The sequence below is a fragment of the Hypanus sabinus genome, chromosome 30 (genome assembly GCF_030144855.1).
Source record: "Hypanus sabinus isolate sHypSab1 chromosome 30, sHypSab1.hap1, whole genome shotgun sequence".
Lineage (NCBI taxonomy): Eukaryota > Metazoa > Chordata > Chondrichthyes > Myliobatiformes > Dasyatidae > Hypanus > Hypanus sabinus.
In genome coordinates this window covers 33,778,582-33,802,797 of record NC_082735.1, presented here as the reverse complement: position 1 = coordinate 33,802,797, position 24,216 = coordinate 33,778,582, and the positions used below count along the sequence as shown (strand labels likewise).

General features: G+C 37.9%; 1 protein-coding gene across 3 annotated transcripts in view; it reads left to right on the top strand.

Moving 5' to 3' along the window:
* Positions 1–23,192, top strand: part of LOC132383536 (mannosyl-oligosaccharide 1,2-alpha-mannosidase IA-like) — a 122,052-nt gene extending 98,860 nt beyond the window's left edge. For all 3 annotated transcript variants that reach the window (XM_059954647.1, XM_059954649.1, XM_059954650.1), the window contains 4 exons: positions 2,847–3,066; positions 5,978–6,150; positions 7,199–7,314; positions 14,121–23,192. In XM_059954647.1, the coding sequence (XP_059810630.1) occupies positions 2,847–3,066; positions 5,978–6,150; positions 7,199–7,314; positions 14,121–14,250 (639 nt within the window). In that variant the 3' untranslated portion in view covers positions 14,251–23,192. The remainder of the gene's footprint in view (positions 1–2,846; positions 3,067–5,977; positions 6,151–7,198; positions 7,315–14,120) is intronic.
* Positions 23,193–24,216: the final 1,024 nt, after the last annotated feature.

Sequence of the window (24,216 nt, the reverse complement as noted above, 5' to 3'; positions counted from 1 at the left end):
AAATGATAGTTAAATTATTATTATTAATGGTGACAAAGAAAGAGATAGGCTTCTGGTTAGAAGAGTGACAAAGTGATGGTAATTAATTAGAGGGGAACGTAAGGCAGAACACCTAAATTAACTTGCAGGGTTGATCCTGAGCTCCCTATATTAATAGTACTCCATCCCACTTTCACTCTGACATTTCTGTCTTGAGCCTCTTGAATTGTTCTGATGAAGTCTAATGTAAGCTTAAGGAACAACATTTTGTCCTACATTTGGATATATTACAGCCTCGCAGCTAAAATTTGAATTCAGCAATTTCAGACAGTGGATCTGTCCATTCAAATAAAAGCTAGTCAGTTGTGATGAAAGGTCATCAACATGTAACATAAGTTTTTTTTTCCACACAGCAGGTGCTGCTGTCCTGCTGGCTATTTCCAGCATTTATTTTTATTTCTGATTTCAGAAGTTACCAAGAAAGCTGATGAAGGCAAGGCAGTGGATGTTGTCTACATGGACTTTAGCAAGGCATTTGAGAAGGTCCCGCATGGGAGGTTGGTCAAGAAGGTTCAGTCGCTCGGCATTCACGATGAGGTAGTAATTGGATTAGACATTGATTTTGTGGGAGAAGCCAGAGTGTGGCAGTAGATGATTGCCTCTCTGACTGATGGCCTGTGACTAGTAGACTGCAGTAGGAATTGGTGCTGGGACGGTTGTTGTTTGTCATCTATATCAATGATCTGGATGATGATGATGTTGACTGGATCATCAAATTTGCAGATGACACGAAGTAGTAGGTGTAGCAGACAGCAAGGAAGACTATCAGTGCATGCAGTGGGATTTGGACCAGTTGGGAAAAATGACAGATGGAAATTAATGCAGACAAGTATGAGGGGTTGCATCTCAGTGTCACCAACCAGGGTAGGTCTTACAGAGTGAACAGTAGAGTACTGAGGAGTGCTGTAGAACAAAGGGATCTGGGAATACAGGTCCACAATTCATTGAAAGTGGTGTCACAGGTAAACGGGGTTGTAAAGAGACCTTTTGGTACATTGGCCTTCATAAGTCAAAATATTGAGTACAGGAATTGGACGTTATGTTGAAGTTGTATAAGACATTGGTGAGGCTGAATTTGGAGTATTGTGTGCAGTTTTGGTCACCTACTTACTTACGGAAAAGATCTAAATAAGTTGAAAGATTACAAAAGAAATTTACAAGGATGTTGCTGGGACTGAGGAACCAGAGTTGTAAGGAAAGATTGAATAGGTGAAGACTTTATTTCTTGGAACCTGGAAGATTGAGGGGAAATTTGATAGGGGAATTCAAAACCGAGGGGTACAGATAAGGTAAATGCAAGCCGGCTTTTTCCACTGAGGGATGAGACTACAACTTGAGATCATGGGTTAAGAGTGAAAGGTGAAAAGTTTAAGGGGGAACATGAGGGGGAACTTCACTCAGAGGGTCATGAGAGTGTGGAACAAGCTGCCAGTGCAAGTGATGTATGCGAGTTTGATTTCAAAATTTAAGAGCAGTTTGGATTGGTACTTGGATAGTAGGAGTATGGAGGGGGTTGGTCCTGGTGCAGGTCAATGGGAGTAGGCAGTTTAAATGGTTTGGTATGGACTAGAGCTTGCTTCTGTGCTGTACTTTTGAGTCTATTACTTTATTTCAACTATTGCCATTTTTTGTATCCTACATTTCCAACATTCTATGTCCACTCTCTGTGTCCCCTCAGTCATCTCCAATTTATATTTTCTCTGTACAAATTGCCTGTAAGTAATGTGCCTCATCACGCTTTCTGAGCCTCTTTGTGGCATTCATTCTCCCTTGGTATCCATCCTATCTTAGATATCCCATCCTGCTATTTGTTTAACATTTAAACTGTTTATTTACCAACTTAAACTATCATCAATCTGAAATATGAATTTTCTCTCTCCATAATGCTGCTTCTCCTCCTAAATATTTCCAGCATTTTCAGGTATAATTAAATGATTGAACAAGCTTGAAAGGCTATGGGGCTTACTATTTCTTTTGTTTTTGTTGGTCTTTTTACTTGGCCTTTGGATAGTTTTCTACAGTGCTTTGAATTTGCATTTGCAATTATAATGTAGTTACTGCTTTTTTTTATTTACCTGTGGATGGACTGCAGCACAGATAATACAAACGTTTGTAGAACTGCTCCCTTGTAGTTCCAACAGGCCAGGCTTGATCCTGGTTTTGTCTGCATGAGCTTTACCATTCTTCCCATGACTGAATGGGTTTCCTCCAGGTGCTCCAGTTTTCTGCCACGTGCTAAAGGCTTGCATGTTTACAGGTTACTGGGCCACTGTAAATTGTCCTGGTGTGTAGGTGATTGAAAAATGACAATGTAAGAAGAATAAAAAGGGATTAGTGCAAGTGGGTTTTGATAATTATTGCAGACCCAGTGAAATGAAAGCCTTGTTTTCTGTGCATTTTATAACACTAATACAAGTTTTTACCAAGTCGCTTTTCAAATATTTGTGAGAAGTACAATTTTAAGTACTTTATTGAGAATTTACCGTAAATTTTATTGTTCTGGTATTCTAGTTCTTCCCTTCCAACAATGATATTGAATGTTATGTTACTTTATGCTGCAACTTTCATTTGCTTCAAAAAGTAGTCGCTGCATAGCATTTAGAATTTAAACTCAAAAGCTTAACTGAGGATAATTGCAATCATTTAATACAGGGGTTCCCAACCTTTTTTGTACCATGGATCCCTACCATTAACTGAGGGGTCCATGGACCCCAGGTTGTGAACTCCTGATTTAATGCCAGATTTCTTAATTTAATTATTATATTGTTCTGCAATAACTTTTGGCTGTTCTCTTTGTGCTTCTGCAGGCTATAGAGACAAATCTAGTGAGGAGATCTGCCAGTGGTTTGACTTATATTGCAGAGTGGAGAGGTGGAATACTGGATCATAAAATGGGGCATTTGGCATGTTTCTCAGGAGGGATGTTAGCTATGGGAGCAGATGATGCACCAGCAGATAAGTCTAAGCACTACATGGAATTGGCCGCAGAAATCACCTTCACCTGCCATGAATCGTATAAACGATCAGGTGAGATATTTATTCTTCAAAATCACACCACTGAATATGATTGCAAAGATATTAATATTTAACAACATATAATGCCAGTCAGATAGTGAATAAACCTTGTAAATCAGTCTTTATGTCTATAGAAAATACTTTTGTGTGCTTCTTATGATTACATTCATTATAAAACACATAGCCAATATAGTGCAGTAGTAGATCATTTTCTGTCATACAACCTAACAACTGTAATCTAACCTGTAATCTGTGTGATTGAAAAATGATCAAGGCTAGGAACTGAATATATAGGGATATTTGGCAATTTGGAAAGGGAAGCGAAAAGTAAAAGGTGATGGGGTTAATTAGTTAATAAAGGATGAGATAACTGTAAATGGTGCGGAATGATACTGGCTTAAGCTCAAGATGTCAAATAGATTTGGGTGTAAATTTTTTAAAAAGAAAAAGAAAAGAGTCACTAACAGTGATTAGTAGTGGTTGTCCAATGATGACAGTAGACTTGTGGAGAAAGTTTTTAAAGAGGGAAAACCAATGCACTGGGGCAGTTCCACTCTCTCAACCTCAGAATCCAGGGTCCAGTTTTACGAACAAATGTAACAAACTAGGGTCATCCTTGGTTGCGGTGAATGACCATGACGTCTGCTGTACCTTTCCTCTCCATGGACCATTCCTAGTTTTTGGATCTCACTGTAGATCTTATCCACCCAGTCCACTGGAGCTGGCTTTGCATGCTAGGACAGGCATGTCCCAGTCTCACTGGGGTATGAGGCCTGCTGGCTATAACACTGATAATACAATGGCAAAATATTGATTGAGAAGCAGTGTTTTTAAGATGGCTACTGAAATGTTTATGAATGATTTTAATCATTAGGTAGAATGGACAAACCAAATTGGCAAAGGGATCGTTGGAGAATGAGTTCATAGAGCATTTGAGATGTCTTTTTATAATGTTTTCTTAGAATAGTGGGTTCAGGAACCAAGCAAGTAGTGGGCTAGTTAGATTATGTATTGTTTAATGTGATTGGAAAATTAATGATATCATAATAAAGGATCCTGTAAGAAAAGAAGATCAGAACATGATAGAATTTCAAGCCTGAGTCTGAATCTAGCCTTTAAAATTCAAATAAAGACAATAATGATATGAGAATAGAGTTGGCAAAGCGGAACTAGACAAACAGGTTAAACGTTAATGATGGTTTCATATTTTAAGATGAGATATACATTGCCAAGAAGAGAATACCTGAAATAATGCTTGATTCTTAAAGGATAAGACTGGGTGGCATGGTAATCAGCGTAACATTTTTACAGCACCAATGACCAGAATTCAATTCCACTGCTTTTTGTAAGGATTTTCTATGCTCTTCCAGTGACAGGGTGGGTTTTCCTCAGTACTCCAGTTTCCTCCCACATTCCAAAGTTAGTAGGTTAATTAGTTATGTATGTTAATTGGGCAGTGCAGACTTGTTGGACCAGAAGTGCTTATTACCATGCAGTATCTAAATAAAATAATGTGAAGTGGAGAAATGGCAGACTTTCTAAATAGTTATAATGGATCAGTTATCGATCTGGAAGAGGGGACCAAGTGCAGTGTATCTAAGTTTGCTGATGATACGAAGTTGAGTAGAAAAGCAAATTAAGTGAGTGTGCAAAGATCTGGCAGAAGGAATGCAATGTTAGTAAATGCAAGATCATCCATTTTGGAAGGAAAAATGGAAGAGCAGATCATTCTTTAAATGGTAAAAAATTGCAGCATACTGCTGTGCAGCGGGAATTGGGAGTGCTTGTGCATGAATTACAAAAGGTTGGTTTGCATGTACAGCAGACTATCAAGAAGGAAAATGGGATGTTGGCCTTCATTGCTAGAGGGATTGAATTTAAGAGTGGGGAGATTATGCTGCAACTGTACAGGGTACTGGTGAGGCACACCTGGAGTACTGCATGCAGTTCTGATCTCCTTACTTGAGGAAGGATATACTGGTTTTGGAGCTGGTGCAAAGGAGGTTCACCAGGTTGATTCCAGAGATGAGGAGGTTAGACTGAGGAGAGATTGAGTCTCCTGGGACTGTACTCACTGGAATTCAGAAGAATGAGAGCAGTTCTTGTAGAACCATATAAAATTATGATAGATAAGACAGAGGCAGGAAAGTTGTTTCCACTAATAGGTGAGACCAGAACTAGGGGACATAACCTCAAGATTCGAGGAGTAGATTTAGGATGAAGATGAGGAGGAACTGCTTTTCCCTGAGGGTGCTGAATCTGTGAAATTCTCTGCCCAATGAAGCGGTGGAGGCTACCTCGGTAAATATATTTAAGACAAGGTTGGATAGATTTTTGCATAGTAGGGGAATTAACGGTTATGAGGAAAAGGTGGAGATGAGTCCATGACCAGATCAGCCATGATTTAATTGAATGGTGGAGCATGTTCAACGGGCTATATAGCCTGCTTCTGCTCCTGGTTCTTATGTTCTTGGGTTGAGTTGGTAAGCAAATGCAATGTTAGCATTCATTTTGAGAGGACTAGAATATAAAAGCAAGGATATAATGCTGAGGCTTGGAGTATTGGAGCAATTTTGAGCCCCTTATCTAAGAAAGGATTGCTGGAGAAGGTCCAGAGGGGGCATACAATAACTCCGCTAACCTTGTCAACAAATTTGTTGACAAAGGTGCGATTGGTTCTTAGTGCATTGAGTATTACAGGTTCAGAAGAAGGTCTTTGAGCGTGAGTAAGTTCAGTGTAAGAACTGAGATAGCAGTGTCATGTCAGAAGTTAAAAACTAATGTGTCCAGAGAGGATGAGACTGGAGCAAGAAGTCCAGGCGAATCGGGAATTCTAATTCTATAATTAAGTGATACATTCATTTAAGAGATATTATTTGAATGTTATTAATTCTCTGAATGTCCAACTACTTACCATTTTTAGCAACTAAACTTGGTCCTGAAGCATTTCGCTTCGATGGAGGTGCAGATGCCGTTGCTACAAGAATGAATGATAAGTATTACATCCTGCGCCCTGAAGTGATTGAAACCTATATGCATATGTGGAGATTTACCCATGACCCCAGATACAGAGAATGGGGTTGGGAGGCAGTACAGGTATGTAAAGACTATTTAACTTTTTTATACAGCACATTCTATGTGATATTTCTGTTTTTGGTTCATTAGAAACATAATCATTTTTGGAGCTTGGCTTGTTCACTCCTTAACTATCCAGTCATAACTAGTGTCTCTTAACTGGTTTCTTTTCACTCCTCTGTAATGTAGGGAATTTTCTAATAAGACATGTATGGGTTCTTTAATCTGTATACGGGCCACTGACAGCTATACCATCACCTCCTCACTCCCCGCCCCACTCTGCATCACTACCACCATCTGAACCATGCCCCTTTTTCGATGTTGCCATTCGGCAGGAGATTCAGGAGCCTGATATCCTACATCTCAGAGAGTTCAACAACTGTTTCATCCCCACTAACATCAGGTTCTCGAACATACCTGAAAAACCTTAACACTACCTTGGACGACGTTTTTCTCTCAATCTTGCACTATTGTTTACTTTGTTATTGTACATATGTGTTCATTATGTATAATTTGTGTTAATTTAAGCTTGTTACCTTATTTTTATCCTCATTTTATGGTGTATTGCACTGCTGCTGCTAAAAAGCCTTTTATCATGGTATTTATACCCTGAGTAGGTCTATCCACAGGTACCACATATTCATTGGTGTCATTCATTTCCTTACATGATATTAGTGTGTTATTTTCATGCAAGTTTAAAATGCAACTAGGTAACATGAACTGTGTGATAAGACGTCAAAAAATGAAAGCTATTTAATTTCACAATAAAATGAAAATTATATGATACAGCATCGCAAAATTTGAAAACTGTATATCTGTCACCTAGGTAGAAAGATGCCAACTAATTAATCAGCATTTTTGCCATTTTTTGACAATTTTGTCAACTTTCTGCCAGAATTCTGATAAAGAAATTCTTGCATTTATGCTGACGGAAACTCTGGTAAATCAACACTTGCCTTCAGTATGTGGAAATTCCTCCCGTGTGTGTTGAATGATGATGTTTAAACTCTTCTAATTAATGCCTAACAGGCTAAATTTAGCCTCTGTTTTCTTTTTTATATTTGCACAGGCTCTGGAGCAGTACTGTCGAGTAGATGCTGGATTTTCTGGAATAAGGGATGTCTATAGTACCCTGCCACACCATGATGATGTACAGCAGAGCTTTTTCCTTGCAGAGACATTGAAGTAGGCATTAAAATTATTTCTTGTGATTTATTTGGATAAGCTGCTTATCCAAATTATAACAATTCCAGTGGCTCATCATTTTATCCAAAGAATAGCAAAATTAAATAAAATTGGCGTGTTGCAGGTTTTATCTAGGATTTGTGATGCCCAGAAGGTCACTATCTTGTGCACTCCCTTGGAGTCAAGGTTGATCTGCTTCTGTTCCATTTCTCTAGGCTCTAAGATGGCTGAATTGGCCAATATAAGATGCTCAATATTTGCCATAGGAGGCGCTTGACAGGGCAGGCTTGCCTGCTACCATTCATGCTGGGTTTCAATGCATCTTTTAAGTCACTCAATGCCTTGAAGAATTTTAGTTAGGTAAATGAGATGGATATCCACAGGTTAGTGTGATGGGATGTTATACGTTTGTCAACAAGGCTTTGAGAATGTCCTTCGTCCACCTGGGTATCTATGTTGATGGATTGTTTCGGCTTTCTGGTCTGTAGCTGACTCAGTGTAAGTAGGGCTTCAGTACTTCAATACTGCCCTGGGAGAGAACATTGATGGTTATCCTGCCAGTATACTCATAGAAGTAAAGTTGATGCTGTTTCTCTAGTGCTTTTAAGATACCTGCAGTGGATACACCCTGGCACAGAAGTGATGATACAATCTTGTATCACTATTTTGCAATGACTGGTTGTGTTGTGGATGCATTGATTAAGATCACAGCTTATGTTTATCATGCAGCAGACATCAGATGAAGACAAATTTCAGATACAATTCTACACCCCTCTCAATTACTGGAATCAAGGAGAAAGGTCAGAAAAGGCCTTCTACAGTATTTTGCCAGATGCTATTATTCCATTGATTTCTGTATAGATTTTAAGTCATGCACTCTCTCAAATCAGGGGTGACATACAGCTACAAGAAGTTTATTAATCCTTTGCAATTACCTGGATTTCTGTATTACTCATAAAATGCAGTCTGATCTTCATCTAAGTCCCAATAATAGACAAAACACAATCTGCCTCGACTAATAACACACAAACAATTGTACTTTTCATGTGTTTATTGAACCCATTGAGTAAATTATTCACAGTCCAGACAGGAAAAGGTATGTGAACCCTTATATTTAATAACTGGTAGAACCTCCTTTCGCAGCAATAACCTCTACTAAATGTTTCCTGTAGCTGCTGATCAGACTTACACAGCAGCGAGGAGGAATTTTAGACCTTTCCTCCATACAAAACTATTTCAGTACTTCAGTATTTTTGGAATACCTTGCAGGAACAACCCTCTTCTGGTCATGCCACAGCATCTCAGTTGGGTTAAGGTCTGGACTCTGACTTAGCCATTCCAAAACATGAATTTTATTTTTAAAATGTTCTGTTCTTGATTTACTCTTGTGTTTCAGGTCATTGCCTTGTTGCATCATCCAACTTCAGATGATGGACTGCTACCCTGACATTCTCCTGTAAAATGTTTTGATACAATTTTGAATTTGTTTTTCCCTCAACAATTGCAATTTGTACGGGCCCTGAGGCAACAAAGCAGACCCAAACTGTAACGTTCCATCCACAATGCTTCACTGTTGGGATGAGGTTTTGGTGTTGATGTGCAGTGCCCTTTTTCCTCCAAACATAGTGGTGTGCATTTGTGCCAAAAAGTTCAACTTCTGTTTCATTTGTCCACAGAACATTGTCCCAGAAGTGTTGTGGAACATCCAGGTGGTCTTTTGCAAATTTGCGATGTGCAGCAATGCCTTTTTTTTTAGAACAATTATTTCTTCCTTGGTGTTCTTCCATGAACACCATTCTTGTTTTTCTTATAATGGACATGTGAGCAGAGACTTTAGCAAGTTGTACATATTTCTGCAGGTATTTTGCTGTTAGCTCTGGGTTCTTTTTCACCTCCTTCACCTCTTGGTCTGATCCTTGTAGGATGCCCACTCCTAGGGAGAATAGTGACAGTACTGAATTTCCTCCATTTGTAGATAATTTCTCTTACTCTGAACACTCAGGTCTTTAGAAATTCTTTTGTAGCCTTTTCAGACTCCATGAGTCTCTACAGTTCTTCTTCTAAGGTCCTCAAGTTGTTTTGATCAAGGCATGGTGCACATAAACAGATCTTTCTTGAAGAACAAGCTCAGTCAGTAACCTGACTCTGTGTGTCTTTTTTATAGTGCAGGACACCTCTACAACCCATACCTCCAATCTCATCTCTTTGATTGAAACACCTGACTCCAAGTAGCTTTTACAGAAGGTGTTACAGAGATTCACATACTTTCTTGGACCTAGACTGTGATTGTTTAAATTGACGAGGAGAAATACAATTATTTGTGTGTTATTAGTTTAGGCAGATTGTTATTGTCTATTATTGTGACTCTGATGAAGATCAGACCACATTTTATGAGTAATTACTGCAGAAAACAGGTAATTGGAAAGGATTCACAAACTTTTTCTTGCAATTGTATTTCCACTTTGGTTTCATGACTGAAGGCGTTAATAAGGCCAATGTGGGAACTGGGGATCTTTTCACAAATGGAGCAGTTAGTAGCTGACTGGACAGGTGGATGGATCATTTTGTTGGTAGTCTGCTTCTTCCACCAGTTAGGTTTGCATGTTCTGATGCATGGCCTTGAGTTCTCAGTACCATTCCAAATGTTCCTGCTCCACTCTGAGCAGTCTTGTGCCAAAGATTCCTAAGAGTCTGTGGATATTGCATTTCATCACAGTGCCTTTGAATCCTTATTTACTCCTCTCTTCACCTGTAATCTCTCCTTTACTGAGCTTTAGTGCATCTGTATCGTGTCTGGCATCAGTCAATAAGGGGATGATGGCCTGAGAGAGGACTGTAGTGGCTACTCAATCAAATCAACACTGCTTAGAGACTAAGCACAGGGTGGGTTTAATCCTGTATGATGTGCTCCCTGATCCAATAGCAAGCTTCCAAAGTTGAAGAATCCGTTGGATCTTTTATTAAGAAAGTAGCAAAGCAAATAATCTTGAAGCGATAACTAATGAAACTAAAACTAACAGTATAACAAAATAAACAGTGTTAGCATATTAAACGTACTTAAGCTTTCTTCAACATAATTTAGAAAACTTAAGCAATCAACAAAAAAATGATATCGCCCCTTATCTCACTCCCTAGCTGTAGACTGATCCAGAGACAAATTAACTGAACTCCTTACTTCTACCACGCCCAACCAACGTGACTAGCTACCATAATAAATGCGCAACACAAAATACAATGCAGATAGAAAATAGATACATGGCTCCTACAAGGACATTGATGTTGATTGGTTATCCTTCAAGTGAGCTGAGAAGATTTACAAGGCAGCATTTTATTCCAAAAGTATATGTTGAAAATGAATATAAAACAAGTTTCAAGTATTTATAACTGTACTCTGTTTCCCACAATGCATATGTTTTAGGTTATGAGAATTTTTCAGCAATACGATAAAGAATCTGTGTTTTTAAATACTGAGATATTGCACAGTTGTGTAGCAGTTAGCACGATGCTATTACAACTTGAGGCATTCCCTAGTTTGGAGTTCAATTCCAGCACCATCTGTAAAGCTTGTACATTCTCCCTATGAGTGTGTGGGTTTGCTCCCACAGTCCAAAGATGTAATGGTTAGTAGGTTAATTGGTCATTGTAAATTGTCCGTGATGAAGCTAATGTTAAATAGGTGGGTTGGTGGGCAGTATAGCTTGTTGGGCCGGAAGGTCCTTCTATATCTCTAAATAAATAAATAAACAAACAAATAGGCAACTAGATAATAAATAGATAGATAGATAAATTCCTCTCATATTGTAACACTTGCAGTTATTGAAGGACACTGCTACTTAAAGTCAAATACTGCCACATAGATATAAAATTCAAACAATTGAAATCTGATTTTTAGAAACACTCTCTATATATTGTGTATATTTGTGTAATTTATTGTGTACAGTTCTGGTCACCGAATTATAGGAAAGATATCAATTTACTAGGATGTTACCTGGGTTTCAGCACTTAAGTTACAGAGAAAGGTTGAACAAGTTAGGTCTCTATTCATTGGAGCGTAGAAGGTTGAGGGGGGATTTGATCGAGGTATTTAAAATTTTGAGAGGGATAGATAGAGTTGACGTGAATAGGCTGTTTCCATTGAGAGTAGGGGAGATTCAAACGAGAGGACATGATTTGAGAGTTAGGGGGCAGAAGATTAAGGGAAACATGAGGGGGTATTTCTTTACTCAGAGAGTGATAGCTGTGTGGAATGAGCTTCCTGTACAAGTAGTAGAGGCCAGTTCAGTTGTGTCATTTAAGGTAAAATTGGATAGGTATATGGACAGGAAAGGAGTGGAGGGTTATGGGCTGAGTGCGGGTAGGTGGGACTAGGTGAGATTAAGAGTTCGGCACGGACTAGGAGGGCCGAGATGGCCTGTTTCCGTGCTGTGATTGTTATATGGTTATATTCTATCTCCTTTACCATAGCATTGGAGGGGGATAGGAACAGACAAGTTAGGAAAGCATTTCATTGGAGTAAGGGGAAATATCAGGCTATCAGGCAGGAACTTGGAAGCATAAATTGGAAACAGGTTCTCATGGAAACATACGGAAGAGATGTGGCAAATGTTCAGCAGATATTTGCATGGGGTTCTGCATAGGTATGTTCCAATGAGACAGGGAAAGGATGGTAGGGTACAGGAACCGTGGTGTACAAAGGCTGTTGTAAATCTAGTCAGGAAGAAAAGTGTTTATGAAAGGTTCAAAAAACTAGCAGATTATAAGGCTAGCAGGAAGGAGCTTAAGAATGAAATAAGGAGAGCCAGAAGGGGCCATGAGAAGGCCTTGGAGGACAGGATTAAGGAAAACACCAAGGCATTCTACAAGTATGTGAAGAGCAAGAGGATAAGACGTGAGAGAATAAGTGTCACAGTGGAAAAGTGTGTGGAAATAGAGGAGACAACAGAGGTACTTAATGAATACTTTGCTTCAGTATTCACTACAGAAAAGGATCTTGACGATTGTAGGGATGACTTGCAACAGACTGAAAAGGTTGACTATGTAGATATTAAGGAAGAGGATGTGCTGGAGCTTTTGGAAAGCATCAAGTTAGATAAATTACCGGGACCGGACAGGATGTACCCCAGGCTACTGTGGGAGGTGAAGGAGGTGATTGCTGAGCCTCTGGCAATGATCTTTGCATCATCAATCATCAATGGGGACAGGAGAGATTCCGGAGGATTGGACGGTTGCGGATGTTGTTCCCTTATTCAAGAAAGGGAGTAGAGATAGCCCAGGAAATTACAGACCAGTGAGTCTTAATTCAGTGGTTGGTAAGTTAATGGAGAAGATCCTGAGAGGCAGGGTTTATGAATATTTGGAGAGGCAATAATATGATTAGGAGTAGTCAGCATGGCTTTGTCAAAGGCAGGTTGTGTCTTATGAGCATGATTGAATTTCTTGAGGATGTGAGTAAACACATTGATGAAGGTAGAGCAGTAGATGTAGTGTATATGGATTTCAGCAAGGCATTTGATAAGGTACCCCATGCAAGGCTTATTGAGCAAGTAAGGAGGCATGGGATCCAAGGGGACATTGCTTTATGGATCCAAAACTGGCTTGCCCACAAGGCAAAGAGTGGTTGTAGACGGGACATACTCTGCATGGAAGTTGCTCACTAGTGGTGTGCCTCAGAGATCTGTTCTGGGACCCCTTCTCTTCATGATTTTCATAAGTGACTTGGATGAGGAAGTGGAGGGATTTGCTGATGACACAAAGGTTGGGGCTGTTGTGGATAGTGTGGAGGGTTGTCAGAGGTTACAGATAGGATGCAAAACCGGGCTGAGAAGTGGCAGATGGAGTTCAACCTAGATAAGTGTAAGGTGGTTCATTTTGGTAGGTCAAATATGATGGCAGAATCTAGTATTAATGGTAACACTCTTGGCAGTGTGGAGGATCAGAGGGATCTTGGGGTCTGAGTCCTTAGGGCACTCAAAGCTGCTGTGCAGGTTGACTCTGTGATTAAGAAGGCATATGGTGCATCAATATGGTTCATCAATTGAGGAATTGAGTTTAGGAGTTGAGAGGTAATGTTGCAGCTATATAGGACCCTGGTCAGACCCCACTTTGAGTACTGTGCTCATTTCTGGTCGCCTCCCTACAGGAAGATTGTGGAAGCCATAGAAAGGGTGCAGAGAAGATTTACAAGGATGTAGCCTGGATTGGAGAACCTGCCTTATGAGAATAGTTTGAGTGAACTCGGCCTTTTCTCCTTGGAGCGACAGAGGATTAGAGGTGTACAAGATGATGAGAGTCATTGATAGTGTGGATAGTCAGTGGCTTTTTCCCAGGGCCGAAATGGCTAGCATGAGAGGGTACACTTTTAAGGGTCTTGGAAGTAGGTACAGAGGAGATGTCAGGGTTAAGTTTTTTACGCAGAGAGTGGTGAGTGCGTGGAATGGGCTGCCGGCGATGATGGTGGAAGCGGATACAATAGGGTCTTTTAAGAGACTCCTGGATAGATACACGGAGCTTAGAAAAATAAAGTGCTATGGGTAACCCTAGGTAATTTCTAAGGTAAGGACATGTTCGGCACATCTTTGTGGGCTGAAGGGCCTGTATTGTGCGATAGGTTTTTCTATGTTTCTGTGCTTCTATTTAAATTACTTTTCCACTCAGGTAATGGGTACATATATCTAAATCCTCTCTGGAAAGTAGAAATAATAGAATCATGTTAAAAAGTAAGATATTCTGCTTTATCAATATTGCTGTTTGTATATTAACCCTTCTCTTCATTTTCCCCCCTTCCCCCCCCCCACAAAAAAAACAAGGTACCTTTACGTGTTATTCTCTGAAGATGAATTGCTGTCTCCAGAACACTGGGTGTTTAATACAGAAGCCCATCCACTACCTGTAATACGCAGGAATACACAGGAACAAGTGATCACAAATGATCAGTAACAAAATCTATCCTGAAGAAAGGATATTCTTTATCAGTCTTTGGGGTTGAAATAAATTTCCTTTCCAGTAAAGGACCTTTATTGAAATAATTAGAAATGAGTTGACAGCAGTTTAATTGATGTGTTGTGGTATTTGATCTATTCAGGACACATTGATTTCCTCTATGAGGAGTTGCATGGCCTGTTGTCTGCTTGTGGTGGGCCACACTTTAAAGCCAAGTCTCAGAAAGACACCATTTATACCTAAGGTTTCAACAGAGGGAGAATGCAAACATCAAATTGACTGTTCTTTTTAACCAAAGGATTAAAATGTCACACATAGTATTACTGTGGTTTGCTCCCTTTCTCATTTTATATAAAAAACTTGTATTTGTGTAAAGCAAAGTAAATGCACATTAAGTCAGTTATGTTTATAATTAAATTAGCACCTCTGATTTCACTTGACAAAGTGTTGCTTTGACATTACCAACTGGGTTCTGAGGTTCCATTATCCAATAACAAGGCCTTTCATTTTCTCTGCAAGAAAACTGATTTGTATATTTGCATAAAATGTCTAGGTGCTGCCTTTACATATTAATTATTTATCTGAAACATCTAGCAAGTCTGTCCAGTGCAGGTAAGAATATGATGTAAATTAGTCACAGTGCACCAAGAAGGTGGAACTTCCTCTTCAATGGGAGCAAATTGTCCATTTTACACTTTGGCAATTCTGCATTATCAAAAATAAATTTTGTAGTTTAATGCTTATATTTTTATATTCCAATATTCCATTGTTTTCCAATCTATACAAAGTAAAACTGAATTTTCTGCGATATTTTCATTCCACCTTTTTTATTTGATAATTATATTGGGCAGAAATAGTAATTTATGCAGTGTAATGCAATCCAAATACATTACTTAGATAATTGTATAACTTCTAATGGCAGTCATCATGTGAATTGCTCCAAAATCAGTGTACATATACATCTGACATTTATGACTGTTTTAACATGGACATTTTTTGTAATATAGCATTTACTTTGCTTTTGATTGCATTACATGGTCTAATCTGATCCCAGATGTATCTGCTATTTCAGTGTATCTCATATATACATTAAATTTGTTTTTCTGATATTACTCATATATTCATAGTTTGGTCACATTTGGTTAATTAAAACATGAAATTGACAAACAAGAAGGTTTAACTAGCTAATCAGTCAAGAACCATTTTATCTCCTGGATGAGATGAAGCCAGATAAAAATAAAAATTCAATTATGTTGGAGCAAACTCATTCTATTTTTTTAGCCCCCTTAGGCAACTAAGTCATTTCCTAATCCATGAGATATCCCTTGCCCTGATTTACTTTGCAGTTTCCTAGCTATTATCTGTTCTGTTGTAGAATCATTTGCATTGGGGGAAAAAATACCCAGTCCCTTGGTTCAGTATCAGTGCCCATTCTCTACTATACTTCTGATTAATACCTTTATGAATAATTCCGTGGGTGTTGGTTTTCTAGGATTTTTTAAAGGGCCTAAACATGGGGGATGAATTGTATATGATTCAGGTTGTGGTCTACGTACTGGTTAGTCTTTCCAGATTGAAGATTCCAAAATGAACTGTCCACATTTGACCCACTAAATTGTCTTGAACACCAAACCCATCACTCAGTTGGCCAGTTTTAGGAGATGCTGTTTGAAACTCAGCTGGTATCAGGCCCAGTCCTCAATCTGCTACTGTTTTCTGACAACTCAATAAACATTTACCTTGACTGCCAAAGTCTAGGACTGCAAATAACAAGTCTGCTACCCCTTTATTTGAGAGGGAGTATAAAATAATTGGCAGAGAATGGGGCAAAGGAGAGAGAGCTACAAATTTGAGGAGAGTAATGATGGAAAGCTGAGAGATAGGAAAGAGTGGTGGGAGGGCATAATGGGGAAGAAGAAGAGAGATGATGGTAGGCTTTTCAGGTTTTGTAACTAAGCTGTAAATTTTCATATACTCTGTACTGTCTGCAAATTGAGCAGCTCCCAATCACTTGGATAGGAAACTGTGGAAAAGCTGGTCACAATTTTCTCAAGAAGTACTTTTTGTCTAACATTTAAATCCCTCAATTTATGTACATGTATTCTGTTTTCCTTGATAATTTAAAACTCTTTTGAAATGATACTTCAGTTACTATAAGGGTAAGGCTTCTAATAACTATAAGTTATTTAACGTTGCCCCTGAAACCTCTTCAACAACTTGCTTTGCTTATCATCTTCCCTTCCACAATAGAACCATAGAACATTACAGCACAGAAAATAAGTGAAGAAATTCTCTAATTTTTCATGCTTTTTTAAATTACTATTACCATTGGAGGTAAAATTCAGGATTCTCTTTCCAGACTGTCATTCCTTTCCCATGATGTGCCCTAAACCTCACCACAATTGTAACCCTGTTAGTGACTCGAAGTGTTTCAGTATCTGCTCCTGGTTCCTAAATTTAGATACAAACCCAAAATGTCAGATTACTTCATATGATCTTTTGTAGGATGTGATAGGTAAAGCCAGTTTATAATTTGACCTAGCAGCATGTGGAAATAGAGGGAGGAGGGAGGTGCTTGCTTTTTGGAAGGTGAATTTTGATTTTTTTTATGGATCTAGTTCAGTGTCCTGTCTCCAAAAGCACAAGGCATTAAATCTCAGAGAAAATAGATCATGTATATTCAAAGGACTGCCATAATAATACCATCAATAATAGCTTCTATATCCTGGTAGGGTAAAAAATAAAATAATTATGCAGGTTCCAGGTAACCTGAATATGCATAATTGTATTTTGCTCCAGCTTTGTGGGTGCATTTTTCATATAAAGAGGTATTCCTGAATTCATATCTGTAATATAAACCTTCCATTTGTTGTTCACTTCCAGCAATGTAACATGCCCTGCCTCTATCAGTACCATAATACTAATAGTGTGTAAAAAGTCTACACTAAATAATGGAAAATGTCCCCGATAAATCGTCAAAAATCTCTGTTTCTCAAAGTTGGCATCCTCTGAATGTACTGTGAAAGATTCTCTGACATCCTGTACTCACTTTTAAAATTGCCTGTGTGCCTGTTTTTTTAACACTCACGGCTCTTTATTCTAGTTTAAAAATCTCAGTATGGTACAAACTATTTAATCTGAGCACTTTCATATTTTTTGCATTAAATTATAGATGCCAGATATCTGCCCATTCCATCAAAGTCCACTAACTTCACAATGTCTGCTTCTGGGTGTTATCAGTAAGTTTCAATATACACTAATATTATATGCTAGTCCAAACCTATAATTTATTTTAAAACAAAGGTCACAGCAAAAATCTTAAGTGTGTCCTATTTCTTGCAAACCAGAAACCTCTGCATTCTGTGCCCAGCAAGCTCTCAGTCTGTTTTTACTCTTCTTCTTCGGAGTCCCTTGGAATCAGGGATGACTTGCTTTCATTCTTTTATAGGTTCATATTCTTCCACATATGGGGCATAATGTCCTTGTCAGGGTAGCAGGAGGTGGTTCAAATGTGATGCTTCTGATGTTCCCATCAGCTGTGGTACATGCACAGAATTAGTGTTCTCAAAACAACTTCAAATATCTTTTCTCCACTTTAAGCAGTCATGGGCAAAAAATTTCAAAGAGTCAGTGGGGAGTATAATTACATTCCTTTTAATACCATATGCCTTAATGCTTGTAAGAAGTCTTTTTGACATTTTCTCAAACACCATTTAAATTTCTAATGTACATCATTCTGTATTTCTATTTGAGTTCTGTAAATTCTTCATATAAATTCAATTAAATTTGTTGAGCACGGTCTGGCTGACGGTGGCTGCTTCATGACATTAATTCTTCACTAACTTGCTGCACATTAAACACATAAGTAGTTCATTAATTACTGAAAGAAGACTAAGTGGCTTGTAATTGTTTTATCCCATTCCCAGTTTATAGATATGGTCACTATAAGATCATTTGACACTTAGAAAATGAAAAAAAAATTATTATAGAACATTTTTTTCAATTTTCTGTTTTACCATGATAGAGAATGAAAGATTTATTCAGATATATTTGATGTTTAAGTGCATGAATAGTGCATGGAGCCAGATTAATGCAGAGATAAGGGGTCAGTATTTTAACAGATTTTCTGTAAGATTAGTGACATCCTAAAATCTTAATGCAGAATTTATAATTTTAATAATGTGGTATTGGTGAAAATACTTGAGCCCTGACTTGATTTCTGCATCAGGAATGCACCTTGCAAATTGTGTTTTCAAAATTCCCTTGTCCTCCAATTTAAGAGATGCAGAGCTATAATTTCACACCTCTTGCTTCCCCACTCCAAGTTCACAGCACAAACTCCTCTGGGCCTGTCAACACCACTACTTGAACCTAGCCCTACAAAAGAAGGCTTGAATAGCACTTTTTTTGTTGGAATCTTGCTGCTGAGTCAGTGTACAGTATAATATTTGTTTTTGGTGTATTAGCATTTAGTGCTTTCTCTCAACTCTAATTCTCATCTACTCCTAAATATTCCATTTATCTCTTGCACTTTAATACTTCTTTCACATTCCTTTTAAGTGCACTTTAATGTTCCAGCCAGCTTGCCTCTACATTTGAATGCCCACTCATCTTGATTCTGCACTTTAATACTTCTCTCATCTAGTCATGATGCACTTTAACATTTCCTGCCTCTCAGCATTACCCTTTAAACCTCTCCTCACTTGAGATTGCTGTTCGGTATTGCTTTCAACTACTTACAGTTCACTTTAATTTTCCTCTCAACCGATTTCACTGCACTTTAACTTTCCTCTCACCTTTTCTCCGTGCACTTTAAAGCAATGATCAGCATGGATAATGCAGGCAATGAGTTAATTGGAGAGCCATTTTTGCATCCATGTGTTTGGGTGCATACTCCTGGTATGGAGTCTGGTCGGTGCTAGAATATTTTCTTAAAACAGTATAAACCCTATTTTTCCCAAATCATTGATACTTCAATTCAACTGTGCATCTAACTATTATTAACTGGATTTCTAATGATTTCTGCTAGCAGTTGGTTCAGTATTGTGGGGAAAACTTGGGAAGTGGGGCTAGGCCAGAATAGCAAGTTCAAAATCTGCTATATTTTAAATTTTCTGGTGGTCTTGCCTCGTTTACCAATTTTCTTGTACAACTTTCTGTAAATCCTCGTCTTCCACCAGCTAGTAAATCATATGCAACAGGATCCCATCTTCTCACTTTCAGGTGTCCTTCATCTATTCTCAGAACAATGATACCTGCTTGAAAGAAAGCAATGTTGAAGATTGTGGATTTAAAATGCAAACAATATTTTCCAATAAATATGAGTCAGCTAATTTAAACAATTGTTAGGTGTGTAAAATTCATCAACAATTTATCTAAAACAAACCATTGCAACATTTCTCATCTCTCACTCCTCATTAAAGTCTTTTTTTTAAAGTCTCCAGCCCCATCAGTGTCAGTTCTTCCATTTACTTAGACTGTAGATAGAACAACTATGGAGTGACAGTGTATTTAATGTCCATTTTGCTTGCCATCAGTGAATGTTTTAACAGTTAATGTGAAGAGGAAGTACAGTCACTACGGTGTTACTTTTTTCTCAGTCAATATTCAGATAATTGATTAAAAAGTCAGACAAAGCACTACTCTCAAAAATCTAAAAATATTTTTCAAAAAGAAAATAACTTAGTAGTGGCTATTCTGCACCAGTATTTTGCCTAGTGTACTACAGTTTCTTGTTTCCAAAGGAGATCAGCTAAATTAGGACCAATTGTAGATCTATTCTGTTCCACTCTGGATCTGTTCCACAGTAGATTCAGAGTCTACACAGAAAGAAACCACTCAGTCCACCTGATCTTCATTTCCTTTTGGAACTGCTGACCAGTTCTATTCTCGGCCTAAAGCATTGACTCTTTATTCCTTGCCATAGATGCTACCTGTCCTGCTGAGTTCCTCCAGTATTTTGTATGTTACCCTGGATTTCCAGCATCTGCAGCATCTCTTGTGTCTACTCTTTTGGTCTCTGACTTTGGCTCTTCAAAGTTTTCTGTTTCATGCTTTACCTTATTTTTTTTTGAATAAATTGTGTGCATGATCCCATTTTGACATAGACTTCAAATCTCAGTTGTTCTACAAAAACACACATTCCATACAAGTTATTGACCCTTCAATTTCTCAACATTTATTAGTTTTCATGCTCTTGTGCTTGAAGATGAGCAATGCCAGCTTTTCCATAATCGTAATCCCTGTGGGGCCATTTTAGTAAATCTCTTCAAAGCCTTCATGTCCTTCAAGGCTAGTATTATTCCGTACTAATCCAAGTCACCGTTAAATTTCTTCCAGATTATTGTTTCTGTAAAGTCCCCACCTCTGAAATTAATCACTCTTTCTAAGTACCAGGTCCACAGTTCTCTCCATAGTTGAAAAAGGGTGCACTTCTAGTCCTTTCATTGGAAGATGGTGGCTAGCACCTCTTCATTTCCTACCTAAACTTCTGGGAGAAACCATGAGTCCATTGATCTGGACCATGCTTCATCTTATTTGCATCTCAGTTGTTATCCCAATAACCTGCTCAGTTGCCACAGCTTTATCGATATCCTTTGCTTTGGTCAGTATCTATCCCGATCATACATATTATTTGAACGTTCATGGGCTTGATTAATCATCTGACATCATTTTGTCAAATGTACTCATTGAAGATCTTTGATTCCACTTTTACATTGGCAATCAAAGTATTCTTGTACTTCTCCCCTTTGTTTTGAACTTCTCCAACCTTATCACCTTGATTCTTCCTTGTGTTGTCAAGCTGACATTTGTTCTTTCTCTGTTTCGACCTACTCTAACCACCATACCACCTACATCACTGCTCTAATTACACTCCTTCCCCTCTTGAAGAAATGTAACCAGACTATATCCAAACCATTGATTTCTGGGGTATTCTTTGGACATTGTTTTAGAAAGCTATTTCTTGTTCTAAAAAAAAATCATGTCACTCTTGGTACTTAGGTTCAGACTGCATTGTAATCTCCATAAAGCATTGTGCTCAGTCTTTCAGATTTATCAACTTAATAAAACTTAACTCATAGATTGAGAATTGTGGTATTGGATTAAATAAAGGCACTCATTTCAACATAATTTGTCTTTCTTTTCAATCATTCCTTGCAAATCAGTTCAGCTGTCATTTTAGTTGCCCACAAATTCATTTAAAGTGTACAGGTTGCCTGTTGCAGGTAAGGTGAGAGAGTGTAGTAGCCACAGAGTTTCAGCCATAATCTCATTGAATGTTGGGGTGACTCAGAAAGCCACATGCACTGCTGCTACTCCAGTTACTGAACACCTTTGTTCAAGTAGATTCTGTCTTTGACTTTCTCAAAGAATGCTGTCTTTTCAGGCAGTGAACCAAAGCTGCCAATATAGTAATTCATTCATTTAGCACTTCAGAATACTTCTGTTCTTTAAAATACTGTGCTGTTGGACACTTACAAACAGTTTAGTCTGAGCACTTATAACTTATTTTGATATTGATTGACAATAATTAGTGGATTACAGTTAAATTTATGAATATTGAAGCATTACTATTCATGGTGATCTTGGATTCTGGCTGACTACAAAATATTCTTGATCACTGGAAGATATTGAGGCCATGTTATTGTTTAAGTAGTATGGAACAATGTGTTGAATTCTGATATCTCATCAAGTTACTTGATTATCAACATGTAACTGGCTCAGGTGGATATATTAAAATGTCAGGATAATCACTGGCCTAACAAATGCATGTATTGACACATTTATAACCATAATAATTGATCCTCCTGTGCATTTTGTGTTGGTTCTTTACACTTGGGACCCACAACAGGTTAATGTTTACATGACAAAGTATAAGCAATAATCTGAAGCACATGGAATTCTGACTAGTAGCTTTGATGCATGGAAAATGGGAAAATAGAGAACTCAACAGCAACTATTTTGCTTTTTTAATTTTTTGGGTTTATGTATTCATTGGTCCTCTGGCTATTTCATCTTTGAATTTGAAAGCCTCCAGCAAACTAACTGATTTAATTTATTGTGCTTGATTCTAGTAGAAGTATGTGATGTACTTTCCTGATGAGCTTATTGATGAATTATATATTCATTGCATTTGTATCAAATCTACTTGGGACATACAGTATTCATGCATAAAAAACATTTTAAATGGATGTTATTTAAACCCCTTAGCAAAGTGTACCTCAGTTGGTTCCCTTTGGCATATAGTGTATAAAAATCAATAATTATCAAATACTGACCAAATTAATAAGTATTTTTCCTGATAAATTGATTCCAAAATGAACACATTCTCAAATGATTGTTTTACATCAGCATCTCTGTGTGGTAAAATTGATATTATGTGGAGATAATAGCCGCCCTTAAGGGGAAAACAGTGGAGTTTGTAAAGAGCAATGTCAGCTTCAATACTCTGAATCTATTCATTACATCAGATCATGAAATGCCAAGTGTTTCTTACACAATGCAATACACAGTATTGTGCACTGATTGCATAACAGTACATATACATCAAAAAAAGTATTTTATACAGTTAGCTTTGCATGTTGTAAGATGGAGGAGTTAAATAGAAAAAGTTGCTGTGCTGGCGTTATGCTTAGAAATCAGGTGAATAAAGAGGACATATTTTATGTTGCAAGGTATTTTAATTTTTGAGTATTTGTATTTTTCATTTTAGATCAAATGTGTACTTCTAGATTTGTGTTGATATTGAATTTCTGTTAAAATTTTAATCAAAACTCTGCAAGATTGCAAAGGACGCAAAACCAATGTGAATTTTTTCTAGTGCTCTAAAAATAATGTAATTTTTCCAGTTATGAAAGACCAAGATATGTAATAAGTTTGGTATATTGTAACTAATAACCTTTATAATTAAATATTGATATATTGCCACAGACATCAAATGTTTTCTGAAGTCAAACTACAAGCACATTGTATTTTTACTTTATCTGCATCTGTTCAAATCAAAACAACTGCTTTTCTAAAAAATGTTTCACTTTGTTTAATCCTCAATGACATTTAAATTACCTGTAGCAAATAATGGATGGAAATTCTCAAGTTTCAACAGTACAAGTTTCAACTTGTCTGAATCTGACAGTTAATACTTAAAAGTAACTACTGTACTGCATTTGCCAGAAAATATTGAAATGCACAACTTGTAAATACCATTCATCAGGTAACTAACATTTTCCTGAAATTGTTTCACACCATCTCCCTCCCTGTGCCCTTTCCTCTACATGAATCACTACTACATAGTTAATATCCCTTCCATTGTACCTTTTAATACTTATACAAGAATTTAAATGCAGTAATTTGAGTCATTGTGCTCTTTTTAAAAAAAATCTAATTAACTAGTTTTGTGCATTTTCAGTATGCATTTTGGTGGGTAGGATGTTCTCCATTGGGTCAAAGTGTGCATTGTGTTTTGAAAATGTGCCCAAAGCTCCCAGTTGTGCACCAAGGAACCCAATGGCTTTTATTCTGCTGCCACCTTGTGGCCAACCGTGGCATCCCAGACTGAATGTCACGTGCAGAAGGGTTGGCGGCAGCTAATGCAGTCGCTCTGACCAGTGATTTGATACCTAGCCAATTTTTTGAGCTAAATTCTAATTTGTTCTAGATTGCTACAGAATAGGTGTAATAGTACCCAGTTATCATTTAAAATGCCCTTTTAAGGACAGTTAGTTTAGCTTTACCTGCAGGGTTAGGTCTTGTTTCTGCTATTGTACTGGATTTGTTGATCAGGTTTAATTAGCTGTTAAACTATAGCAAAGAATGGGGGCGGGGGGAAAGAAACCTGTGTGCGTGATATATGATCTTGACAGATGACTCGGTCCAGAGGCAATGAGATTGAGAGCCCTCCCACCTGCGCACATGCGTTTAACCAAACCCCCTCTCATGAGGTACATGGGCTCCACAGAGACTTGG